The sequence below is a fragment of the Oryctolagus cuniculus genome, chromosome 5 (genome assembly GCF_051225735.1).
Source record: "Oryctolagus cuniculus isolate XC-2025 breed Fujian yellow rabbit chromosome 5, ASM5122573v1, whole genome shotgun sequence".
NCBI lineage: Eukaryota > Metazoa > Chordata > Mammalia > Lagomorpha > Leporidae > Oryctolagus > Oryctolagus cuniculus.
In genome coordinates, this window is record NC_142871.1 from 126431430 (window position 1) to 126454865 (window position 23436).

The 23436-nt window shown below is 59.2% G+C and overlaps 5 protein-coding genes across 24 annotated transcripts in view; 3 read left to right on the forward strand and 2 right to left on the reverse strand.

The window, feature by feature from the left end:
* The window catches only part of XPO5 (exportin 5), a 49701-nt gene extending 48073 nt beyond the window's left edge, over positions 1 to 1628 (forward strand). For both annotated transcript variants that reach the window (XM_089333905.1, XM_089333904.1), the window contains one exon: positions 44 to 1628. In XM_089333905.1, the coding sequence (XP_089190031.1) occupies positions 44 to 181 (138 nt within the window). In that variant the 3' untranslated portion in view covers positions 182 to 1628. The remainder of the gene's footprint in view (positions 1 to 43) is intronic.
* A 1159-nt stretch (positions 1629 to 2787) lies between these two features.
* On the reverse strand, positions 2788 to 6287 carry POLR1C (RNA polymerase I and III subunit C). Of its 4 annotated transcripts, none has more exons than XM_008262957.5 (9): positions 6197 to 6287; positions 6014 to 6085; positions 4718 to 4825; positions 4378 to 4510; positions 4036 to 4155; positions 3801 to 3953; positions 3523 to 3672; positions 3294 to 3410; positions 2788 to 3146 (listed from the first exon to the last, which is right to left on the reverse strand). In XM_008262957.5, exons 1-9 carry the CDS (start codon positions 6263 to 6265, stop codon positions 3028 to 3030), a joined length of 1041 nt encoding a protein of 346 aa, XP_008261179.1. In that variant the 5' UTR covers positions 6266 to 6287; the 3' UTR covers positions 2788 to 3027. The 4 variants fall into 4 exon arrangements, with proteins under 4 accessions (XP_008261179.1, XP_017200640.1, XP_089190035.1 ...); XM_017345151.4 differs by having other exon boundaries at positions 6166 to 6287; XM_089333909.1 differs by lacking the exon at positions 4378 to 4510.
* Positions 6288 to 6451: 164 nt separating this feature from the next.
* YIPF3 (Yip1 domain family member 3) lies at positions 6452 to 11164 on the forward strand. Of its 2 annotated transcripts, XM_002714693.6 has the most exons (9): positions 6452 to 6654; positions 7167 to 7364; positions 7537 to 7643; positions 9477 to 9522; positions 9636 to 9728; positions 9882 to 10013; positions 10191 to 10304; positions 10496 to 10619; positions 10713 to 11164. In XM_002714693.6, the coding sequence occupies exons 1-9, from the start codon at positions 6574 to 6576 to the stop codon at positions 10859 to 10861; spliced, it is 1044 nt and encodes a 347-aa protein (XP_002714739.1). In that variant the 5' UTR covers positions 6452 to 6573; the 3' UTR covers positions 10862 to 11164. The 2 variants fall into 2 exon arrangements, with proteins under 2 accessions (XP_002714739.1, XP_017200639.1); XM_017345150.4 differs by lacking the exon at positions 9882 to 10013.
* A 2506-nt stretch (positions 11165 to 13670) lies between these two features.
* LRRC73 (leucine rich repeat containing 73) lies at positions 13671 to 18551 on the forward strand. Of its 2 annotated transcripts, XM_008262956.4 has the most exons (7): positions 14395 to 14534; positions 14862 to 14969; positions 15068 to 15228; positions 15534 to 15656; positions 15983 to 16083; positions 16548 to 16770; positions 16887 to 18551. In XM_008262956.4, the coding sequence occupies exons 2-7, from the start codon at positions 14938 to 14940 to the stop codon at positions 16955 to 16957; spliced, it is 711 nt and encodes a 236-aa protein (XP_008261178.1). In that variant the 5' UTR covers positions 14395 to 14534; positions 14862 to 14937; the 3' UTR covers positions 16958 to 18551. The 2 variants fall into 2 exon arrangements, with proteins under 2 accessions (XP_002714478.1, XP_008261178.1); XM_002714432.6 differs by lacking the exon at positions 14862 to 14969 and having other exon boundaries at positions 13671 to 14534.
* Positions 17639 to 23436, reverse strand: part of TJAP1 (tight junction associated protein 1) — a 29899-nt gene continuing 24101 nt past the window's right edge. For 11 of the 14 annotated variants that reach the window (XM_008262952.5, XM_008262950.5, XM_051854696.3 and 8 more), the window contains 7 exons: positions 22882 to 22910; positions 21634 to 21795; positions 21355 to 21421; positions 21107 to 21136; positions 20319 to 20426; positions 20119 to 20202; positions 17639 to 19420 (listed from right to left, as the gene is read on the reverse strand). In XM_008262952.5, the coding sequence (XP_008261174.2) occupies positions 18320 to 19420; positions 20119 to 20202; positions 20319 to 20426; positions 21107 to 21136; positions 21355 to 21421; positions 21634 to 21795; positions 22882 to 22910 (1581 nt within the window). In that variant the 3' untranslated portion in view covers positions 17639 to 18319. The remainder of the gene's footprint in view (positions 19421 to 20118; positions 20203 to 20318; positions 20427 to 21106; positions 21137 to 21354; positions 21422 to 21633; positions 21796 to 22881; positions 22911 to 23436) is intronic. The other 3 variants (XM_070074075.2, XM_008262955.5, XM_070074074.2) reach the window with 1 other exon arrangement.

A 23436-nucleotide genomic window follows, 5' to 3' on the forward strand; every position in this document is an offset into this window, starting at 1 on the left:
ACCCACAGTCCAGCGTTCGTTCTCTCGCATTTGTTTTCCACAGAAACCCCTGGGAGAACAATTCCGAAAAGAAGTTCACATTAAGAATCTTCCCTCACTTTTCAAAAAAACAAAGCCAGTGCTGGAGACAGAGGTGCTGGACAACGAGGGGGGCAGCCTGGCCACCATCTTTGAACCCTGAATCAAGCTTTTGGGCATCCTTCCTCGGCCTTTATTGTCATCTCTTCTCCCCCCTCTGTAGCTAATCTCTAGGCCCTTCTTACACTGCCACCTCACCTCTCACCATTGTCAGCCTGGAGAGAGAATCCAGGTCTGAAGCTGGCGAGTGGGCCCTGTGCGGGGTCAGAAGTAACTGTACTGACAGATGGAGAAAGGGAGGTGGGGCGCACCCCACACTAACTGGATAACCAGGTAGCGCCCGTTCTACCTGGAGTTGGCTTTTCCAAGAAAAGCTGGGGCAGAGCAGCCCTCCTCCCGGGCCCTCCCGCCCTCATGTGGCCACGCACCGTGCAGGATGGCAGCCAGTAGTGCTGTGCCCACCACTGCGATTAGCTGAGCTCGCAGAGTTTCTCCTGGACCACTGCGAGTGCCACTGAGCCCCCTTGCTGCTGGGCTGGCAGGGAGCCTTCCCCAGCCCCAGGAGCACCGTCTGGATTAGGTGCTAAGTGCTGAACTGCATTCAGGCCTCCCGATGGGATCCATGGTAAACTCTGGGCACACTGTTGAGTAGCACCTGCAGGTACTGCTGGGCTGGGCAGCCTAGTGCGCTCGGTCATCGCCCTGAGTTCACACCCCTTGCCCTTCCATGAATGACCCCTCAAGGGTTTCCCCAGCCTCAGGGTCCGCTCAGGCACAAGAGCCACAGTACCCTATCTAGTGTCATATGACACCATTTTCATCCAAGAATAATCTAGACCAACTAGGCTACATCTGTGACAAGTAGCTAGCAAAGCCACTGGTCTCCTAGGACTAGCAGAGTCCAGGTGCCTTCAAAACTCTCATGGTCTTTCAGGTGCCTGGTCACTTCTCAAGGGCCATTTCCAAAAGAAAAGAAAATATGCCTTCCCATCACAACCTGTACTGTGAGTCCATTCTAGAGCCCCCTGGAAGGCAGAGGGGACCTGGCCCTGAGGTTGTAACTGGCCATTAGTTAGGCTTGATGCATACAGAAACTAGAGTGTGTGCCCGCGTGCCGTGTGGAGACAGGCCTGTCATTCATCCAGTTCACTGACAAGGTCTCCGTGAGAGCCGAGTGGACTGAAATGACAGCTTTTAAGTGGTGCAGGGCATACGCAGGGTAAAGCTGGGAAGAGGCAGAGCTGGGCAGTAGGACGGGAGTGTCAGTTGCGCTCTGCTGCAGACGGCCCCCACTCCCTCTTCTGCGTGGTGCTGAAGGCTTCTGTTGACTGTAAAGGTGACCTCAAAGAGTATTCCCCCTCCAAGCTTCTAGCTGCCTACTCTGTCTGACTGGGGCTGTGGAGGGTATAGTTGTATTTATTGTGTTGTAATATTTTTACATCCTGTGACTTCATGCTAGAAATTTTCTATTGTTTATAGAACTTTTTTGTAGAAACATTAACTCTAAAGCACATCTGCATGTCAGTAAAATCTCAATTTCATACAGAAAAGGCCCATCTGCCTTTTTCAAATCAGTGACACACTCCAGGGTTACTCCCCGCGGACATCCCGCTCAGGGGTCGGGAAGGAAGGAACGGCGATGGACACCTGGCCTTGGAGACTGCCGGCGATTCCTGATGCGCGTTCATCAGGCAGCTCTGCCACTCAGTGTCTGCGTGGCTGCTGGGCCTGACCCCAGAGGATGTCTAAGAATCTGCTGCTGTTCCTTGTGAAAATGTCAGCAGCCACATAGCTTCATTTACACTGCTACAGACAACTCTTTTTTTTCCTATCAGAAACTTCCTTGCTAATCCAGGAGATGGCTGGAATAGCACATTCACTCAGCTCCTTGAACTGGAGGTTTCTTAGGGGTTGGCTGTGCCCCCAAAAACCACTTTCCTTAGTACTTCTCAGGAGGCTTCAGAAGGACTTGGCCCTAACCTGCGGTGACACTGAACCCAGTGTTTTTTTTATTTGCCTGGTAGAGGGGAGATCTCCCATCCACTGGTTGACTCCCCAAATGCCCACAACAGCCAGTGCTGAGCCAGGTCAAAGCTAGTAGCTAGGATCTCAATCTAGGTCTCCCATGTGGGCGACAGGGATCCAACTACTTGCTGCCTCCCCAGGGCCTGCATTCTCAGGAAGCTAGAATGGGGAGCAGAGCCAGGGCGTGCCCAGGCACTCCCGTGCGGGATGTGGGTATTCCAAGCCACATCTTGAAGTGCTGCACCAAATGTCCACCCCCAGAACCCAGCATTATTCACTGCAAAATGTTCAACCTGGGCCGGCGCCGCGGCTCACTAGGCTAATCCTCCGCCTGCAGCGCCAGCACCCCGGGTTCTAGTCCCAGTTGGGGCACCGGATTCTGTCCCGGTTGCTCCTCTTCCAGTCCAGCTCTGTGCTGTGGCCTGGGAGTGCAGTGGAGGATGGCCCAAGTGCTTGGGCCCTGCACCCCATGGGAGACCAGGAGGAAGCACCTGGCTCCTGGCTTTGGATTGCCACAGTGCCAGCCATGGCGGCCACTTGGAGCGTGAACCAACAGAAGGAAGACCTTTTTGTCTGTCTCTCTCACTGCCTAATTCTGCCTGTCAAAAAAAAAAAAAGTTAAACCTAGTCCAAGATGAGATCCCATAATTTTAGATCAAAATTCAAAAGTCTCTCAAGAACTTATCTGTTTGGACATAAATTTATTTACATCCAGGCCTTACAAAGGCATAAAAGACTCACTTTGTGATATATTTAACAAAATGTATTCATTGAAAATAAAGCTGGAATTGTCCCAGAAAACTCAGGACCCCTGGTCATACTGGGTGCAGCAGTCCTGTGGGGGCAGGTAGGTCAGAACCCAGAGCCTTCAGCTCGGCTCACCAGCAGCCAAGCCCAGCCGTCCCGGGAGCTCCAGTGCAGACTTCAGTCCATCTGAACCGCGTCTAGTTCGTCCAGGAACCGCCGGCACTTCCCCATCAAGACCTTGATGGCTTCACTCACCAGCACATCTGGTGGCAGCACCCCCGTGGACTCAACAGAGACTGGGGACAAAAGAGATGCTTTACCTTAGGCAAGGCTAGTTGAATTCCACATCTGGACTCAAAAAGTAAACTACAGCACCAAAGGGCACAGCCACCCCCTCCCCGCGCCCTGTACATACACTCATACCCTCAGCACCTCATACTCACAGATATAATGATCTCGAACCCGGGCAAGCCGGACAAGCTTCTTCAGTTTCTCATTCCGGAAGATTTCCCTGCTGAAGGTATCTAGCCGGGGATTGGCAACTCTGGCCACCTTTTTACCTAATGAAAACCATGTTATACTTTGTCTCCAAGCCCAGAATGGTTATGCCTATGCTACTTTTACAAAAGTAGACCACACGGCCTGACCTGAGCACCATCCCTGATACCATACCTTGGACTTCCTGGACCTCAATGACACCTGGTGAGAAGCACTGGCTCAGCTCCTCAGCCGCTTCCCCTTCTATGGGTGCAAGCAGGGTAATGTCTGGCAGGAGCCTGTAACTGGCTGTCGCCACTGGTGAGAACTTGGCGTGGTCCTTGCCTGCAGGGAAGGGAGAGATCAGCCTGGGCGAAAGCCCAAGCCCACCGCCTTCTGCCGGTCAGGAGCATCCCTGGATTCCTGCGGCGACTAAGCTACGCCCTGCACCTGAGGCGGCCCACGGGTCTCACCGATGCCCTTGACACAGTGCATGAGCAGGTCAATCTCTTGGCCAGGTCGCAGCTGGGCAATGAGGATATCATCGTGCACCGGCCGGATAGTGCCCTCAGGGAAGAGGTCAGCCTGGTTCCCCAGGGGAACCCACGTCATGTGCCTGGTGTACACTGGAGGGAAGACAAGTCAGAGGGCTGTAGCCCCGAGACGCCCCCACAGCCAGCAGCCAGGCCTCCCTCCTTGCCCACTAACCTTTGTGATTCACATAGAGCTCGTTGGGGTCAGAGGAATCTTTAGCAGCGTGGGGGTTCCGAGTGCACCTGACCTGCAGCCGAAACTGCAGAGTGTCTATCTCTGTGCCCTCGTCGTCCCCTGCACAAAGGGAAGAGGCGGCCCTTACAGCAGCAGTGAGCATCAGGGTAGACACTGCCGAGTGCTACCCGTGTGCTGCTCCTCTCGTCCACAGATGATGAGTCACTTGCCCAGGGCCACAAGAGTCAACCCAGGATTCGAACCCAGGCAGCTGGTCCCAGGATCTACTAAGGAAGAAAGCGGTTCCACTTCCCCCAACAGCTTCATCTCCCAGGCCCTCACCTTGGTTCCGATATTCAAACAGTCGTGGATCAGCATGAATGGGAATGAGCCCCAGGCGGTGAGCCAGGATCTCATCCTGCACGATGGATGTGTTGTTGTACACCAGTACCTTCTCCACAGCCATTGTGGGCACCTACCCAGAGACCAGGATTACCCGTCTATAAAAACCCGGCAGACTCCCCACCTCCTGAGATGGACAACTCCTAGAAGAATGCCTCATAAAAACTTAAAGCAAAACACTCCACAAAATCGGGGGGGGGGGGGGGGCAACTTGAGACACTGACAGATGAGGTGATGGCACACTTCCCCACGCTCCAGCCGTCACCGGCCCCGCTGATACCTCCGCCAGCAGAATTCGCCGGAAAGCATTGGCAATGGCCGCATCAATTCCCACCATGTCAAACTCCAGCGAGTTTTCATCCATGTGTACCACATCCACGCGGAAGTTCTAGAGGCAAAGGAAAAACAAGTGGATGGAGCCTGCTCTTGGTGTGACCTGGCTACAGCTCCCCCTTGACACGGAACATCCCCGCTCCCCCAGAAGCCTTCCTCTGCCCAGCAAAGCCTCATTTGATGTTTTCTTCCTCTGTTCTTTTAGTTTCTTGAACAATGCCCCCAGTTTTGTATGCCACTAGTTGAAAATCCTATGCAATATGGCTTGAGCCAGAAGCTATTCTATGAAGAGCAGAAACTTCTATACAGTTTAGTCCAGCTGACAGGACTCAGTTCTTTTCTTACTAATGTTACATTTGGCATTGAATTAAAAAAAAAAAAAAAAAAAAAAAAAAAAACTCCTTTCTCAAACCCCATCTCCTCCGTGTCTGGGCACCAGTCCTCCATCTGAGGAGTTGCGTCTCCTTCCACCCACCACCTAGGTGTTACCGGTCCCCAGCTTCTTGTCTCTCTCCAAAGTGACATCAACCACACTCACGGTTTTAGCAACTACTATGGACAACTCCCCACATTCTGTCGAACGCTCTCCTGGGCTGCTAGCTCCTCCACACCGCGGGGAACCGAATGGGTCATCGTTCCCACTGCCCAGGCACCGCCAGCCGTCAGATGAGTTCCCACAGCCAGAAAGTCCTGACCGCTCTCACCAAAGCACTCCTGGGCTCCTTCCCCCAGCACTGCCTAGCGATCTGCCCGCCCCTTCTCCTCCTTCTCAACCACCAAAGCTGCAAACCGGATCACCTGGTCACGCCTGCTCAAGAACCCCCAGTGCCCGCCGTCAGGCCAGTGTAACATTCTATCAATAATGCGCGGTTCGGACATTCTAGGGACACGCCCACCCCGTCTTTACAAGTTAGCTCGCTTACTCCTCCCTCCTCGACCTTCACTCACCGTTCAGGGCTCAAACTCAGATGTCACTTCCTTCAGGGAATCCTATGATTCTGCCCCAGTCTAGACCGTCTCTGAGGGGTGCCCCACCCCCACTCTCAGCCGCCGTCACCGCATCCAACTAGAATGACCTGTACAGGCCTGAACAGCTCGATCGCAGAACAAGGCAGAAGCCCGGTGTGCAAGGAGCGCCCAGGACACGGTCGGATGCTGAGCAAACTTGGTTTTGCCACGTGAGTGACCCCTGGGAGCAGCTCGGAAGCCCGGGCTGCTCCGATCACACTCCGGCCCCACGCACCTTCTCGAAGCGGTCCTGATCCCAGGCATCATCATAACCGGAATAGTTCCCGGGGAAGTCGGTGGTATGAACCTAGAGATACGGGTCCGTCCGTGAAGAGGCAGCGAAGCCAAGCCCGCCCTCACTTTGATCCCGACCCGTCCCTCTCATACTTCCTTCTGAACTCAAGGCCACAAGGCTTACATTCCGAACTCCGAACTCCCCTAAAACCACGCGGCTCCGCATTTCTTCAACGGCCTGAGCCGCCGCCATCTTCGACTTCCCCCACGAGACTAAGGCCTCACGCCTGCGCGTGCGTTCTAGCGGCTTTCCTCCGTCGCCGTGGCAACGCACCGCCTCCCGGAGCCCGACGTATCGCGAGACTTTGCCCCGCCTCCGTCCACGTCCCCAACTTCCGGAAGTCTGTCTGGGCCAAACATCCGGGTTTCTCTTTTTTGCGTTCCGGCTGGTGGCGCCTGTCCTCGGCCCTGGACGTCTCCGTGCCTCAGGCCCACGTCTGCCCCCTCTTCCTCCGCGCGCGGGGCTAGCGCTGGCTTCGGGGACGGGAGCCCTCCAGGGACATGGCAGCCACCGCGGCGCCGGCCGGCGGCGCTCGAAACGGGGCCGGCCCGGAATGGGGCGGGTTCGAAGAAAACATCCAGGTAATGGCCCCAGCGCTTCGGCTGCCGGCCACCCCGACGTGTCTGGGGAAGCCTCCCTCGGGGCCCGAAAGCTTCCTCCATTTGCAACACTCCTCTCCCCTTTGGGTCTTCGTGCACGGGAAAGTCAGTGAAGCTAGTGCCGGCCGGAGGGCCTCGGGTCTCTGGACGCGCCTGAGGCGTTAGGAAGAGAGACAGAAGAGGAGGTCAATCGGGGTCAAGCGGGGCAGTGGGCGGGATTCGCTGGCACTCGCCAGAAACATCTTGTGTGCATGGTCTTGCTTGCGCCTTGCAAACCCTCGGGGCCTTTGATGGGGAAGGTGGGGAAAAGGCATGAGCGGAAGACAAGTAGGTGGCTTCTCGGGCTAGAGGAGAGCGCCGGAACCAGCAGCCAGGGGGTTCTGAGAGAAAGTGAGGGGTGACAGTGGCCTGATGTGCGGGGATTCGGAGGCGCGGCGCCAGCAGCGGGGCAGGGACCAGAAAGGCCTGCACTGTAGGAGGCATTGCCTTCACAGGGTGGGGGCTCTGCCGTGATTGACATGGAGAACATGGATGACACCTCGGGCTCCAGCTTCGAGGACATGGGTGAGCTGCACCAGCGCCTGCGCGAGGAAGAAGTGGACGCCGACGCGGCCGCTGCGGAAGAGGAGGATGGGGAGTTCCTGGGCATGAAGGGCTTTAAGGGGCAGCTGAGCCGGCAGGTGGCTGACCAGGTAAGCGGGGCTGAATCCTTGGCAAGTGCAGGATACCTGCGCGATCTGGAGTCGTGTGGGTGACCTTGACCTCAGGCTGCCCCAGTTGGAGCCCAGTAGAACCCCGACAGAAGCTAGGGAGCAGGACCCCAGGGCCAGGAGCCTCACGGGCCATCCCCGCATCTCCGCTCAGATGTGGCAGGCCGGGAAGAGACAAGCTTCCAGAGCCTTCAGTTTGTATGCCAACATCGACATCCTGAGACCCTACTTCGATGTGGAGCCTGCCCAGGTGCGCAGCAGGTGAGGCTCACCTCCTGAGCCCCGGTCCCTCACCCAGCCCTGGGCTCTGCTGTCCTTCCTGACGCCCTCACCCCTCCTCCCCGCACAGGGCACCAATTCGTTTCTACTCCTCTTCCTCCAAAGTTGAGCTCAAGTGTCGCCTCCTTTGCTCTGCGTTTCTGAGCCCCAGCCCGCCTCGTTCACTCGGGGTGCATTTTCAGTTCAGCACTGCTACGCTCTCTTCTTCCACGTCTGTCTCCCCAGGCTCCGTCTGGTTCATCTTTGTTTGTTTGTTTTACTTTATTTCTTTAAGTTACAGTCTTTATTTCTTTAAGTTACAGTTACCCACCTTATTGGGTAATCATATCCTTCACTGTGGGTTTTTTTTATTAAGATTTATTTATTTATTTGAAAGAGTGACAGGACAGAGAGAGAAATCTTCTGTCTGCTGGTTCACTCCCCAAACGGCTGCAGTAGCCAGAGCTGGGCCACTGCCCTTGGCTTTAGCCAAGAGCCAGTGTGACTCCATCTGGGTTTCCCTTGTAGGCACCCCAACAGTAGGGCCGTTTCCCACGGCCTCCCAGGCACGTTAGCAGGAAGCTGGATCAGAAGTGGAGCAGGCAGGACAGGAACTGGCACTCTGACGTGGGATTGCAAGCAGCACTTAACCTGGTGTGCCAAACACTGGCCCCTTCCTTGTTCATCTTTTTATCCCTGAAACCAGAACATCAGGGCATAGTCAAGTACTAGACTGAATCGTGGCTTGATTCCTTGTTCATCTTTTAGTTGAACCAGTGCTTATTGAATAGAATCACTTGGCAAGAGCTTACTAAACATCCGCTCGGTGTCAGACCCTGCTGATGCCCTCTGCGTCCGTGGTGAGGGTGGTTGCAGCACAGTGTCCTGAGCTTCAGTGGGGCCCACGGGAGGGGGGACACCTGGGCAGCGTCGCTAGTGCTTCGGACAGGGCAGGTTTCCCAGAGGAAGAAAAATCTAGCTAAAATCCGAAGTATTGTTAGCCAGCCACTTAGGACAGTCACAGGGACTTTTATTCCTTCTGTATGGAATTTTGATACCACTTCAAATATATTTTTCAAAAAGATGCTCATGGGGCCAGCATTGTGGCATAGCAGGTAAAGCCACTGCCTGCAACACCAGCATTCCTTATGGGCGCCAGCTTGAGTCCGGCTGCTCCACTTCTGATCCAGCTCCCTGCTAATGCACTTGGGAAAGCCATGGGAGATGCCCCATGTGCTTGGGCCCCTGCATCCACGTGGGAAACCTGGATGAAGCTCCTGGCTCCTGGCTTCGGTCTGGCCCACCCCCAGCTGTTGTGGCCATTTGGGGAGTGAACCAGAGGATGGAAGATTTCTCTTTGTCTGTCTGTCTCTGTAATTCTGCATTTCAAAATAAAATAAATCTTAAAAAAAAAGCTTTGCAGTGTCGGCTGAGCAGTAAGCAGGAAGAAGCAACAGCAGGAGGCCCATGGGTTCTTCTGTCCCGGGCTGCGTCGTCAGCACTGAACCCCACGCGCTCCCTGCCGTGGTTTGCCTGTCTCTTACGGAGAGCAGGTCGGGCAGACAGATGGTCAGGCCCTCTCCCAAGGTCCGCTGCACTCAGTTCTCATACAGCTGCTACTCTGGCTGCTTAGTCTTAGAGGGCTGTCCTTCGTGGAAGTAGCTTTAGGGGCAAGAGAGTAATTTCCTCATTCCCTGTCTTTGGGCCCCTTTTCTCCCTGTCACCCAGCATGCCCTCTGGGCCAGGCCCCAGCCCCTGGAGTTAGAGGACTAAGGTTCAGGCCATGAGCCTCGTAGCCTAGCGCTGCCTCAGCTGTCCTCTCCTCTCCTCTCCCAGGCTCCTGGAGTCCATGATCCCTATCAAGATGGTCAACTTCCCACAGGTGAGTGGGGTCGGCCTGTTCCTGAGTGTTGGGGGTGGCTCTGGGGCGGGGGCAGGGGGTAGCATACACAGAGGAGCGTAGCCTCCAGCCTGAGTGAGCCGGTGTATTGACAGAAAATCGCAGGTGAGCTCTATGGTCCTCTCATGCTGGTCTTCACGCTGGTTGCCATCCTCCTGCATGGAATGAAGACATCCGACACCATTATCGTAAGCCAGACGGAGGCGGGGGAGGTTGCGGGGGGTGGGGGGTGCAAGTCGCCCGAGGAGATGATGGAGTGAGGCAGGGGTGGTCCCTGTGGAGGAAGTGGGTGAGGCTCAGATCAGAGGCCTCCCAGGACTAAGGAGAGCCTTTGCCCGCAGCGGGAGGGCACCCTGATGGGCACTGCCATTGGCACCTGCTTCGGCTACTGGCTAGGCGTCTCGTCTTTCATTTACTTCCTCGCCTACCTGTGCAACGCCCAGATCACCATGCTGCAGATGCTGGCCCTGCTGGTAAGGAGCCGGGCCGGGTGGTGCACAAGGGTGGTCTTAAAAGCTTGGGCTGCATCTTTCCTGGGGCCCCAGGACCTGGAGTTTGAGGAGTGGACCAGTGACGCGTTCATTCCCGAGTCCCCCGAGGGGCCAGAGGCCAGCCTGGCTGAGTGAGCCTCCCCTCCCCATCCTTCCCAGGGCTATGGCCTCTTCGGGCACTGCATTGTCCTGTTCATCACCTACAACATCCACCTGCACGCCCTCTTCTACCTCTTCTGGCTGCTGGTGGGCGGGCTGTCCACCCTGCGCATGGTGAGCTGGGCCACGGTCTAGGGGCGGGCCGTCCTCCCAGGGAGTTGCGGCTGACAGCCCAGAGCTGTCCACCCCACAGAGGGCTCTGAACGGGAGGGGAGGGCTCAAGGAGCCATCTGCCTTGGGTGGGAGGGTGGTCTCCCCACCCTCACTTTGGAACAAGGCTCTGAGCTGTATTCCTGCGGCCCCAGGTGGCGGTGCTGGTGTCACGAACCGTCGGCCCCACCCAGCGGCTGCTGCTCTGCGGCACCCTGGCCGCCCTGCACATGCTCTTCCTGCTCTATCTGCATTTTGCCTACCACAAGGTGGTGGAAGGTGAGTGGCGGGGAGCCTGCAGTGGGAGAGCGGCAGCGCGGTGGCCCAGGGAGGGCCCAGCCGACCCCCGCTCCCCCTCCATCCTGCTTTCAGGGATCCTGGACACGCTGGAGGGCCCCAACGTCCCGCCCATGCAGAGAGTCCCCAGAGACATCCCCGCCGCGCTGCCTGCTGCCAAGCTACCTGCCGCCGTGCTCAACGCCACAGCCAAGGCTGTGGCCGTGACTCTGCAGTCCCAGTGAGCCCAGCTGGACTCCGTGGCTGGCAGGCTCCTCCAGCTGTGGAGTGGAGGACTGAATGACAGCCCTGGTGACGTCTCTCTGATGGGGCCGGCACCGCCACCACACTGTAGCTGCTTCAGCACCTCTGTGGCGCCTGGCAGGGCTTCCGAAGGCCACAAGACCAGGAACTTCCAGCCAGGACTGCAAGGCTCTGCAGCCGGTGCAGAAAGTGGCCCAGCTCCTCTGAGGCCCTCTCACCACCCACCCCTTCCTCCTCTCTCTCCCATTGTCGTGCTAAATATAGACTCAGTGATTAAAACACTACGTGAAGTCTGGAACTGCAGCCCCATTCCAGGGGCCCGCCCTCAGACCACTTCCTGTGTGCGTGGCACTCTTCCGTGGCCAGTGGTCGCGTCACATGTTCCTTTCCTTATACTCTGATTTAGGCGGGCTGAAGGTGGGACAGGCCAGACTCCATGGAATGCAGAGATAGGACATGGAACGTGGCCTGTAGGGCAGGGGCTACCTGGTCTGTGTCATAGGAAGGGAGCCTCAAATCCAGGAACTGCCACGCTAACGCCGCAGTGCACCGCTTCCATCAGCTCGAGCACTCCTGAGAAGCCACGGCACAGTGACCGCTGGGCAAAACCTTCCAGGCTAGATCTGCGTGATTACTAGGAGCTACACCTGGGCCGTTGCGGGGCCGCTTTTCCTCCAGAATTCACAGTTGAAGCCAAACAGCTTTGCCGCAGTTTTGCTGGGCCCAGCTCCCTGCAGTAGCTGTCTTGTCCTTTTTTGAGATTGCTGTTTACTTACAAAAATGGCTACCACCCTTTTAATGTCCACTTGTTAATTCAGGTGATTAATGGAACGGGGAAGGCTTGAGAGGCCTGCATCCTGTGGCAGAGTGCCACGGTTCAGGTCCAGGCTGCTGTGCTTCTAGGCCCACGCAATGTGCCTGGGCAGAGCAGATGATGGCTCAAGTACCGGAGTTCTGGCTCATGGCTGCGGCCTGGCCCGTCCCGTCTGCCGAGGCCATTTGGGGAATGAATTGGTGGATGGAAGATCTCTGTCACTGCCTTTCAAATATTTTTATAAAGAAAAAATGGGTGGCGCCGTGGCTCACTTGGTCAGTCCTCTGCCTGCAGCGCCGGCATCCCATATGGGCGCCAGGTTCTAGTCCCGGATGCTCCTCTTCCAGTCCAGCTCTCTGCTGTGGTCCGGGAGTGCAGTGGAGGATGGCCCAGTGCTTGGGCCCCTGCATCCGCATGGGAGACCAGGAGGAAGCACCTGGCTCCTGGCTTCAGATTGGCACAGCGCTGGCCGTTTTCAGCCATTTGGGGAGTGAACCAACGGAAGGAAGACCTCTCTCACTAACTACCTGTCAAAAATAAGAAAAATGGAACAGGGCCTTTGATTCCATAGTACTTAATATTACTCAATCCTCTGGGTGCCCGTGTTGTGGCACAGTCCCCTGCTTGTGACACAGGCATTCCATCATCACAGTGCCTGTTGGAGTTTGAATCCTGTCTGCTCTGCCTCCGATGCAGCTAACGCGCCTCAGAATATCAGAAGGGGTCGGCACTGTGATGTAGTGGGTGAAGCCAGTGCCTGCAGTGCTGGCATCCCATACGGGTGTCAGTTTGAGTCCTGGCTGCTCCAGTTCCAATCCAGCTCTCTGCTATGGCCTGGGAAAGCAGTAGAGGATGGCCCAAGTCCTTGTGCCGCTGCACCCACATGGGAGACCTGGAAGAAGCTCCTGGCTCCTGGCTTCAGATTGGCTCAGCTCTTGCTGTTGCAGCCATTTGGGGAGTGAACCAGTGGATGGCAGACCTCTCTCTCTCTGCCTCTGCCTCTCTAACTCTGCCTTTCATATAAATAAATAATCTTAAAAAAAAAAATCAGAAGGCTGTGGAAGATGGCCCGAGTGCTTGGGCCCCTGCCACCCCATGGGAGACCAGGGTGGGGTTCCTGACTCCTGGCCCACCCGCTGACTGTTGCAGGCATTTGGGAAATGAACCAGGGGATGGACGATTCCTGTCTCTGTGTCTCCCTCTCATTCTACCTTTCGAATAAAATTAAAAAAAAAAAAAAAAACCCTCATTACTCTGGAGGTGTGGTCAGCAGCTTCTTTCCCTCCCACTCAGGGAACCTAACCGAGGTGTACTGTATTTGCCCTGTGTTTTACAAATGAGGCCTCTGCTGCTGTGGCCAGTGGACATAATCTCTGAGCTATGCTTCAGTCCACTTCACAAGGAACCTACGGCTGCTCGGGTCTCTGAGCCTGGCCCCCGGGGTGTCGGCAATGCCCTGCGGTGAGGCAGACCGCATCCACCTGAGCCTCATCGCCCAGGGACCCTGGCGAGTGGAGGGCGCGGGCCCCGTATTCCTGGCAGCTCAGGCCCCTCAGCCCAGCGGTCACCCCGGAGCCTCTGCGAGGCTGCCATGTTGTCCAGCAGCAGGCGGGGAAGCCCTCGCGAGCGGAATCCCCGCGCACGCTGCGCCTCCCGTCACAGGGGGCGGGGCCTCGGAGACGAGGGAGGTGGGAAGGATTCTAAGGTCAGGGGTCTGGACCTTAGAAATGGGGGGCAACCCGAGAACAGGCAAAGAACCGGCGACTGTCACACGCCACCTCCACACGACGTGCCTCCACCCCCCCCCTCAGGCCCGCCCCGCCGCCGCGCGTCCTGCTCCAGTCTCCCCAGCTGCAGCATGTCCCTACGCCCGGGGGCGCAGCGTCCCCACGCCCGGGCACCTGTCCGGACCACGCACGCCGCGCGCGCGCGCGCACCTCGTGGGCCCCCCTCAGCCACGCAGGGGCGGGGCGTGCGTGGTGACGCGGCCGTTGCCATGGGAACCCGCCGCCTGCTCCGGCGCAGGGGCTGAGGCTGGAGCTGCAGCCCGCCGCCGCCGGCCTGCCAGCTCCTGGCCGTCCTGCGAGTCGTGGGGCCGGGCCCCTGGGGCGGCAGGGGGAGCCGAGCCAGAGAGAGGCAAGAAGCGGGTTCTGCCTACGAGGGAGGACCGGTCCTTCACGTGCCAAGCCGACGCGCGTGAGCGGCCGCCGCACCGGCGAGGGACGAGGACAAGCGGGATCGCGTGCTCCCACCCGCAGCCCAGACACGGACAAGCACGGTCCGCTGCAGCCCCGGCGCCGCTCGGCCTCAACCTGGTCTGCGATCTCGGCGCCTCCGCACCCCGGCAGGCTTGGGCTCCGGCCGCGGCCCCGGCGCTCTTCTCCACCTCCGCCGCCGCCACAGCCTCCGCCCCCGCCGCAGCCGCCGCCGCAGCCTCTGCCTCGGCCTCCTGCCCAGCTCCGGCCGCGACCCTAGCCGGGGCCGCGACCCCGACCCCGGTCCCGGGCTCGCCGAGGCGCCGCCGGCCCCAGCCCCGGCCCGGGCTCCGCCGGCCTGGCCTTGGGCACGATGCTGCCCAGCTCCATTCAGATTTCGGGGGAACCTCTGTCGGGCGCCGAGGTGCGAGACATCTGCCGCGGCCTGCGCGACAACGCCGTGCGCCTGCTCTCCCTGCGCGGCTGCCGCCTCTGCGACCGCGACTTCGGCCGCATCTGCCGGGCGCTGGCTGGGGCCACGTCCCTGGCGCAGCTCAACCTTAACCTGGGCGTCGTGTCCAGCCCCAGCCGCATCAAGCAGCTGGCAGAGGCGCTGCGGACCAACCGCTCCATCCAGTCCCTCTTGTGAGTGCGCCCCCTCGCAAGGAGGTCCCGAGCACCGGCCCCTTCCACCCACTCCCCCGCCACCTCCCGTGCCTCCGCACACCTGCGCACACCCCTTTCCCTCTGTCCTTGCCTCCCCGAAGCCCTCCAAGCACGCGCCTTGTCCCCGGACCGTCCACACGGGATGGGACGCAGGGCACGTCATCCCTCCCCACCTAATCACTCGCATTCCCCTAGAAGGTATAGCAGGTACACCCCGGTGGAGCCCGCAGCCCGCCCCGACCTTCTGCCTACCAAAGATTTCCAGTCCACCGCGCCCACGCCCCTTCTCTGCCCCTCCCCGCGCAGTGTCCTGGATCGCGCCGGTTCCTGCCCCAGAAAAGAAACCAAATTCCCCTTCTACCTGTATTTCTGAGAATCTGGAATGTTCATCCTCCCTTCCCAGGCCTCTCTCAGGTGCTGTGACTGAGCGCTCTCCCTGCCCCCAGGCGCCCCCTCCCCGTACAGATGGGGTTCGTGACCGTACTGACTCTCCCCTCTCGCCTCACCCCCAGCCTGCATGGGAGCCCCCTCACAGACGCCGGGCTGGCCTTGCTGAACCCTGCACTGGCCCTCCACCCGGCCTTGGTGGCTCTGGACCTGGGGGACTGCATGCTGGGTGATGAAGCCATCAACCTCATCTGTGGCCTCCTCCCTCCAGACGGGGCCAAGTCTGGTGAGCAGGGCTCTGCTTAGGGCCTGGGCTGGTGTGGCCCCGGCGAGAAGCTGAGTGCAGCGGGGATGAGGGGCGGGGCCCAGAGCTGAGGCTCTCAGGGTCAAGAAGGGGAAGGCCTGGGGGCTGAGTAGGGTGGAGACAGGAATCCAGGTGGGGACAGGAAGGGGAGGCATGGGTCCTAATTGGCTCTGGAGCTCTGTCTGCTGGGGTAAGCGGTCTCCCCGCCACCAGGGACGCCCGGAGACATGGGGTGGGGGAGAGGCCTGACCCTCCCCATCTTGGCTTCCTGTTCTGCTGCTGCCCAGGCCTGAAGGAGCTAACGCTGAGCGCCAACCCTGGCATCACCCCTAAGGGCTGGAGCCGCCTCGCCATTGCCGTGGCCCACAGCTCCCAGGTCCGCGTCCTCAATCTGGACTACAACCCGCTGGGTGAGGCTCAAGAGCGCCCCCTTGGGTTTTCACTGCCCCCTTGCCCTACAAGGACCTGGAACCATGAGTTGCCATGGGAACCTCCACCAGAGGGGAGGGAAGGCAGGGGTCTAGGAGGCGGCAGAGAAGCTGTCCTGTGTGGAGGATCTGTCACCACCTCTGGGCTGGCCTTGCTTTGCCCCCTCTCGCACCGGTAGCAGTGCTGCCCTCTCCTGGCCAGAGGGAGGGTGCTAAGGCTTTGGGCAATGGGAAAACTCTCCAGGAGGGGCCGACACAGGCCTGGGTATGAACACGGGTAAGTATGTGCATGTGTGCTGTCTCCCCAGGGGACCACGTGGCAGGGATGCTGGCTGTAGCTGTGGCCTCGAGCCGCACCCTGGAGGTCCTAGACTTGGAGGGCACAGGGCTCACCAACCAATCAGCTCAGGTGAGAAGTGTCATGTTTTAAGATTTATTTATTTACTTAAAAGGCAGAGTTACAGAAAGATATAGAAGGAGGGACAGAGAGAGAGGTGGAGAGAGAATAAGGGACATAGAGAGGGGAGACAGAGAGAGGTCTTCCATGTGCTGGGCCCCTCACTTCCCCAAATAGCCACAACGCCTGGGGCTGGGCCAGTCCAAAGCCAGGAGCTTCTTCCAGCTCTCCCACATGCTTGCAAGGGCTCAAGCCCTTGGGCCATCCTCTGCTGCTTTCCCAGGCGCTTTAGCAGGGAGCTGGATCGGAAGTGGAGCAGCCTGGAATTGAATCGGCACCCATTTGGGAGCCACAGCGCCTGCCCTGTTTTGGGGAGGATCCGGGAGCTATCTGTGACCACTCCCCAGAGGTGGCCACCAGGGTGGGAGATCCACCTTAACTGTACTCATCCTTTTCCATTCTCTTCCTTGCCCCAGACCCTGCTGGACATGGTAGAAAATTACCCCACGGCGCTGCGGAGCCTAGTGTTGGCTGAAAACAGCATTAGCCCAGAGCTCCAGCAGCAGATCTGTGACCTCCTCTCTGAGGGGGAGGAAGAGGAGGAAGTGGCAGGAGGGTCTGGCGACACCCAGGAATGGGAGAGAGGGCGGGAGCCTGCTGCCCATCGGGCGGGCGGCAACTCCTGGATGTGCCCCAGCGGTAAGAACCAGCACTGGGAGGGATGGTGGGGGTGGGAACCCAGGGCCAGCTCTCACCTACTTGGGGTCCCCAGTGAGGAACGAACATGGCCTTACTACTTTTCTGCCCTCCCACAGATCCCAGCTCTCAGATGGTGCTAATGACGTCAGGACTAGGGGACAGTCTGTTGGCTGAGACCGAGATGTGACTTTCCATGTGGACTTCACACCATTACAGTTGTCTGTGTCCCCAGCACCTGGCCCCAGATATCAGGCTCAGGCCCTAGAAGAAGGGGGTGCCTGGGGCTCTGGCAGCTCCCGGCAGTGTTGGGGGGGCGGGCGGCTCTGGAAGCTGTGACTGGACGAGATAGCCCTGGGGGAGGGGGCACACTTGAACCCAGGGCAATGCCTCTGGACTTGTTGGCAGCTGTGGCTGCAACCCGCTGGCTCGGAAGAGATTTTATGAACTCTACAACCTGGTGTGTGACTGTGGTCCCTGGGGGCGGCAGCTGGGGAGGAACTAGAACTACCACTGAGTACCACTAGAGAGCAGTATCATCCCACAGCCCAGCTCCAGGCAGCCGGTAGGGGTCCCTCTCTCTCAAATAGAACTGACCCAGGTGTAAATCTGAGGTGCTGGGACAACACCTTACACAGGTAACTAAAGAGCTCACCCTCAAAGCTGGACTGGACCCCACCACCAAGGGGAGCCTCGTGGGCCCCGAGATTACTTGCGGTGTTCCTCCTCCCACTACCTGATTCTACAGGCCCAGGTCAGCCCAAGGAAGAGCTGGGCAACACAGTGCCAGCAGCGAAGCCCAGAGCAAGTCAAGGACTAGCAACACTCAGGAACAGGGAGAAGGGTGGAGAGGGAAGGCCTGTAGGACGAATTAGGCAATACCGGCAAAATAGTTTTATTTGATTTTAAAATAGTCATCCACATGAAAATTTCCCAAAGCTGGGAGTAACAGTCTAGAGCCAAGGTTGGGAGGGGGCCAGGCCTCACCCAGGGCCTAGCTGGGGGTCCCTGAGCCCCACCCTGCCTTCCAGAGCGGGGAGGGAAGCAGCTGAGGGGAGCCCTGAGTCAGTCCCTCCCTCGTCCCCAAGGCCAGCCAGGTCAGGCCCCTGGAGCAGGATTTAGGGGAGAGGGAGACAGGCAGAAAACGGAAATTAGAGGTTAATAACCCCAATGTCACCCCCAAAACCAAAGCTCATGGTCATGAAGGGAGGATGGAGGGGGAACACTGATGAAGCCCCCCTGTTCCCCAGAGTGGCGCAACCTGGGGTACCCCGAGGGGCAGAAAGGGCTTGCGAACAACCGCGTGTTACCTTTGGAGAATAAATGTTCCAGAAAGGCAAGGAAAAAAACCACGGATGAGGCAAGCTGGTGCCAGTCAGTGCAGCTAAAGGCTTGGTACGGCCTCCACCTGACCCCACCCACACAGGCCACAGGGCTGTGCGGGACTGGAGAGGGAGGAGTTCCAGGGCTTGGGCTGGGGACCAGAGCTGCAAGGGCCCAGGGCCTCCTCGCGCAGCCGCAGTGCAGCAGTGACAGGAAGGCCAGCAGGGCCCTAGTTGAGGAGGTTGCCCTGCTCCTGGGCCTGGGTCAGGCTGTCCTTGCGGTGCAGGTGGTGCACCCCCATCCTCTTGGGGCTGCGCTGGGGGCGGCTGGAGCTGGGGAGAGGCCAGGCCCTGCCCTCGGTTTGGCAGGTGTCAGGCCCCTCCTCAGTGTCCCTATCACCGGGCAGTAGGCTCTGGCGCTCTTCCTCAGGGCTGATGGGCAGGTTCAGCTCTTCCTCCTCCTCCTCCAGGGGAAAGCCAGAGTCACGTTCTGTGCTCAGCAAAAGCCCACTCTCGTCGGGTGGAGAAGAGGGTGCGTGAAGCACCTCATCTCCGTCGGCAGGGCTAAGGGCAAAATGGCGCTGCAGCTCAGGGAGCGCGTCCCGTCCGAAGGCTGTGCGCTGGGCCGCGGCGGCAGGGGGCGGGGTGCGGTCCACGAATGCCCGCCGCCAGCTGGCCAGCAGGTCCTCCTCGGAGCTGGCAGCGCTGCCTGGGGCGCTGAGCGCTGGGGGGGCTGGGCCCGGCTGGCGCTGCGGTGAGGCCTGGGCTGAGGTGGGGGTGCTGGGCGCGGGGCTGCGGCGGGCCCGCTCACTGCCTTCCTCCACCAGGCTCAACGAAATGGCCTGGCGGGTAGCGTACGTGCAGTTGGGCAGGGGGCTGTTCCGGGGGATCCGAACCTTATCCTCAGAAAACTCTATCACTCTGCGGCCAGGGTACAGCGGGTGTGGTGGAGAAGGGGTAGGATATGGGCTCAGCTTCTCAAAAGCTGGTAGGGGCAGCTCCTCTTCTGGGGAACCCCCCGTAGTACCCAGGGAGCGACACTCCCCATTGGGTTGGGGGGTGGGGCTGCCAGGGGCCAGGGGATTGGCCGGGTCACCCGAGGCGCCCCCACTCATGTCCACGTGCACAAAGACGTCCTCGGCCAAGGGGCGCCCAGCGCTGCCAGACTGGGCTGAATTGAGCAGTAGAGACTCTGGCTTCTCCAACACCCGTGCAATGACCGACGTAGGCACCACGGCCCCTGGGGCCGGGCTGGGAGCAGGGCCCGGGCTGGGAGCCTCCTGACCACTGTGCAGATGTTTCCGAACCATGTCCTGGAGCTCACAGGGCAACTGAGGTAGGGGAGCAGGAAGAAGAAGAGCCATCAGCGATCCCAGCCAGCCAGAGTCCGAGTCAAGGCTGCCGCGTCCGAGCAGCACGTCGCTCGCTCTGTGCTCACAGCAGGCCCGTGGACAACCTCACTGCAAGCCGTCAGGAGGCTCAGCCGGGGCAACACAGCACGAGCTCTCACTAACGAGCAGCCTCTGAGCCTGGATGTGCCGCCGAGGCCGTGTGCCCTCAGGCTTCCACCTCCACCTCCTAAGCAGCCTCTGTCCAAACCAGGCTGAGTTAGAGAATCTGTAATGACGAGTGGCTGGCAAAACCCTTCTCCTCCTGCAAGCCGCACTGACCTTGGGCCTGAGGCTCTGGGGGGTCCAAAGTGTGCCCCTTGGGGTGACAGGATCAGGTGGTCCTAATCCTTTCTCAATGCTCTTGGCCAACAGCTCTGGCCACACTCTCCCTCCTGCAAGGGGTCCTATCTGTTACAGAAGCACCAATAGGGCCAGGCCCCAGCACTAGTGACAGGTCCCTGACAGCACACAGACCACGGGCCAGCAGCAGAGCTCACTGGCTTGAGAGGAGATATGGAGGAAGAGGAAGACAAAGTGGAAGTGGGCTCTTACAGGCAGGAGGACAAAGAGGTGCGGAGCGGAAGGCGGAGGAGGCCTGCCACAGCAAGCATGGCATCAGGGGCGCGTGTTCTACTCACATCAGCAAACTTGTGGTTGCGGAAGTGGGACTTGTTGCACTTGAGGAGCTGCACAGCCAGGTTGCAATCCAGTCGGTACCGCTCCTGCAGGTGCAGACTCGGGTCAGAGCCAAGCCTGGCCCTGCCCAGGTCAACAGGGCTGCGCCAGGACAAAGCCAGCCCCGGGCGAGGAAGGCCCTGGGCGGGGGAGGGGCACGTACGTTGAGCTCCTCCAGCTTATTGATGGTGTTCTTGGCATCCAGCAGCTTGTTGGTCAGCTCCACAATCTCCCAGTCCAGCGTCTTCCTATCCATCTCAGCCTTCTTGATCTGTGGCACACACTTGGGGTAAAATGGGCCACATCCCAGCCAGCCCTTCCTCCCCCTCTGCCTCTTCCCAGCCCAGGAGACACGAGGCCACAGGTGCTAGGGCAGCCAAGGCGGACAGAACAGAGACAAATGATGGACAAGACAGAAGGAGACCGGGCACTTCTGCTCTCCGGCCAGCTGAGCATGACCTACTGCCGCCTGGGCCCAGGACGGACACAGTATAAGGGCTGCCCATCCTTTGAGGGCAGCCAGGGGACTGAAGCCCCTGTGTGCAGCTGTTTCCAGGATCAGGCTGGGAAGAGGGAGGAGGTGGTGGGGCCGGGCGGCAGCCGGGGCGCCTGTGAGATTATCTCTCTGAGCAGGAGGGAGCTGCAGGTTCAAAAGTAGCCTCTGATCTCCAGCCACCCCTCCCCCAGGACAGCCTGGGCTGTCTGCCACCGCAGGCAAGGAGCGGTGCGTGTTCCGTGACATCAGTCAGTACCTCTGGCAGAGCCAAGAGCGGGCGCCCCAGCTCTCTCCCAGGAGGGAGGCACTGACTACTGGACGGGCCTCACACAGGGAAGAGGAAAGGAGGAAGTGTACTTAAGAGGGACAGGGAAACAGCGGGGACCCCTGCCATCCCGGATCTCAGCTGGGGAGGAGGCCAGGACGAAGGAGAAACACACAAACTCAGACGCAACTGCAAAAATCCAGCTGTGGCTGAGAGAGGCCTGAGAGGAGAGTGCGGCAGCGACGGCGGCAGCGTGGGGGAGACGAGGAGAGAAGAGAAACAGTGTGAGCGTAAGACGGTCCTGACGCGCACAGCACACTGCGGTCCCTGCCGCCGCTGCCCCCACCCCCCAAGCCGAGGCAGAATGGCGTGCCCGGAGTCCTAGCCCAGCTATGCTGCACGCACGGTGCAGCCACACTGCCCTCCCGGACGGGTTACCAGCGTGTGCAGCTTGTCCTCCAGCTCCTGGTTGGTTCGCTGGGAAGCCGTGTAGCTATTCTGCAGCCTGATGAGGGACACGGGCAGACCCTCAGGTCAAGATCCTGTTTTGCAGGCCCCACTCAGCCCCTCCTCCATCCAGGATGGTGGACAAGTCATTCTCCTCCCACAGCTTCCATCTTCTAATCAGCATCACATGACCTCCGCGGCCGCCTCCAGCTAGCCTCCCATCAGTGGGGAGATGCCTGCGTGTGCGTGTCTGGCCCCCCATTCCCACACCTGCGGAACTTGTCCTTAAACTTGTCAAGCTCCTCGCGGCTCTGGCCCAACTCCAGCTCCAGGCAGTCCTGCCCGATTTCCAGCTCACGCTCCAGGGCTTCGGTGCGTCTGGTGGCTGAGGCCAGACGTCGGCGAAGCTCTTCATTCTCCTGCTGCAAGAGCCTGGCAAGGTGGGGTCAAGAGCACAGGGGCGTCAGAGATGGAAGGGCCAGGGCCCACCCGGTGCCGCCAGTCACGTCCCGTTAGTTATCAGAGTGCAGATCCAAGTTCCGGCTGCTCTGCTTCCAGCCTAGCTCCAGGCTCATGCGCTGAGGAAGGCAGCAGAGGATCACTCAAGAACTTGAGCCCTTGCCACCCATGTGGGAGACCAGCAGGGAGTTCCTGGCTCCTGGCTTCGGGCTAGCCCAGCGCTGACTATTGCAGCCATTTGGGGAGTGAACCAGTGCATGGAAGATCTCACTCTCTCTCCCTCCCTCTCTGTCATTCCACCTTTCCAATAGATAAATCTTAAGAGAGACAGAGAGAAAGAAAAAAAGATGGCCAGCCCTAGAGCTGTAGGCTGGGCTCAGGATGACATGAAGACAGGCAACTGGGGGCAGGAGATTCCTGGAGCCTTGGCCTGAGGCCAGGGCAGCATCTTCTATAGGCCTGCAGGCCCTGAGAATACAGTCTGGATCAGAGGGTAGAGGAGACAGAGAAAATGGCAGGGGAGAGGCCAACCTCCCCCGACTATCACCAAACAATGGCAAGACAGAACTCGAGGAGGGTCCGACTCTCAGACTGTCTCTTGTTACAGCCCAAGCCAGCCAGCAAGCAAGCCCCCAGCTCCAGTTTCCCCCTTGCACAACCAGGCCTCTCCATTATTAATCTCTTGGAAATCCAGCCCAGCCCTGCCCTCCTCTCCAGAGGCCTCACGTGGCTGACAGAAAGGACCACAGGGAGGCAGCTGGTACAGGAGGGCCCCTGAGTTCTCTCTCGAGTCAGAGCTGGGAAGGGGCCCCCTGGCAAGAGCAGGCCCCTCAGAGCCACCACCTCCTGATTCCAGCATTCTCTTGGAGGCCATCAAACAATAAAACCCCCTTTTCCAGAAAGAACAGCCACAACATCAAGACTCCTCCCAGAGCCCCTAAACCCCCATCCCAACCTTTACCTCTGCCTAAGCTAGGAAAAGCCACTGTGTCACTAGCCTAGCCTGGGGCTCGGAGGGAGAGAGCTGAGCCGGGGCAGCAGCTCAGGCGAGATACTCACTTCATCCTCTCTGCGTCAGTCAGGGTCTCCTGGGGAAAGAGGACAGAAGCTTGAGGCTCACCTCTGGACCACTGGCCTCCCGACGGGCCCACCCTCCAAAGAGCCTCGGGGAAGCGTCATGCCTGAAGCCCAAAGACTCACAGAGGAGAGGGATGGAAACAATCCAACAATGCCCAGTCAACCGAGATCACTCTCCCACACCAACCGCAGGATTCAAGAGCCCCTCCCAAACTTCACCCTTGATCCTGAAGCCATTATCAAACTGATCCTGGTACCCGAGCCACCTCTCCCAGGGAGCCTCTTAGCTGCCCACTGGGCTCCCTGTGGGCCCTGTCTCCACATAGGCCTGGCAGAGGCAATCAGAGTTTAGATAGAAGTGTTCTGCCACAGCCCTCCTGGCTCCCGGGGGAAGACAAAGCCAGGAGAACAGCGCATCGGTAGGAGTCTCCTGGGCCAACTCTGCCCGAGAGGAGTCAAGTGTCCCGTCTTGCTTTTAACAGCCTGTCGCATTCTCCTCAAGCCCCTCTGTTGCTCTAGGCCCCACAGTCGGAGCTG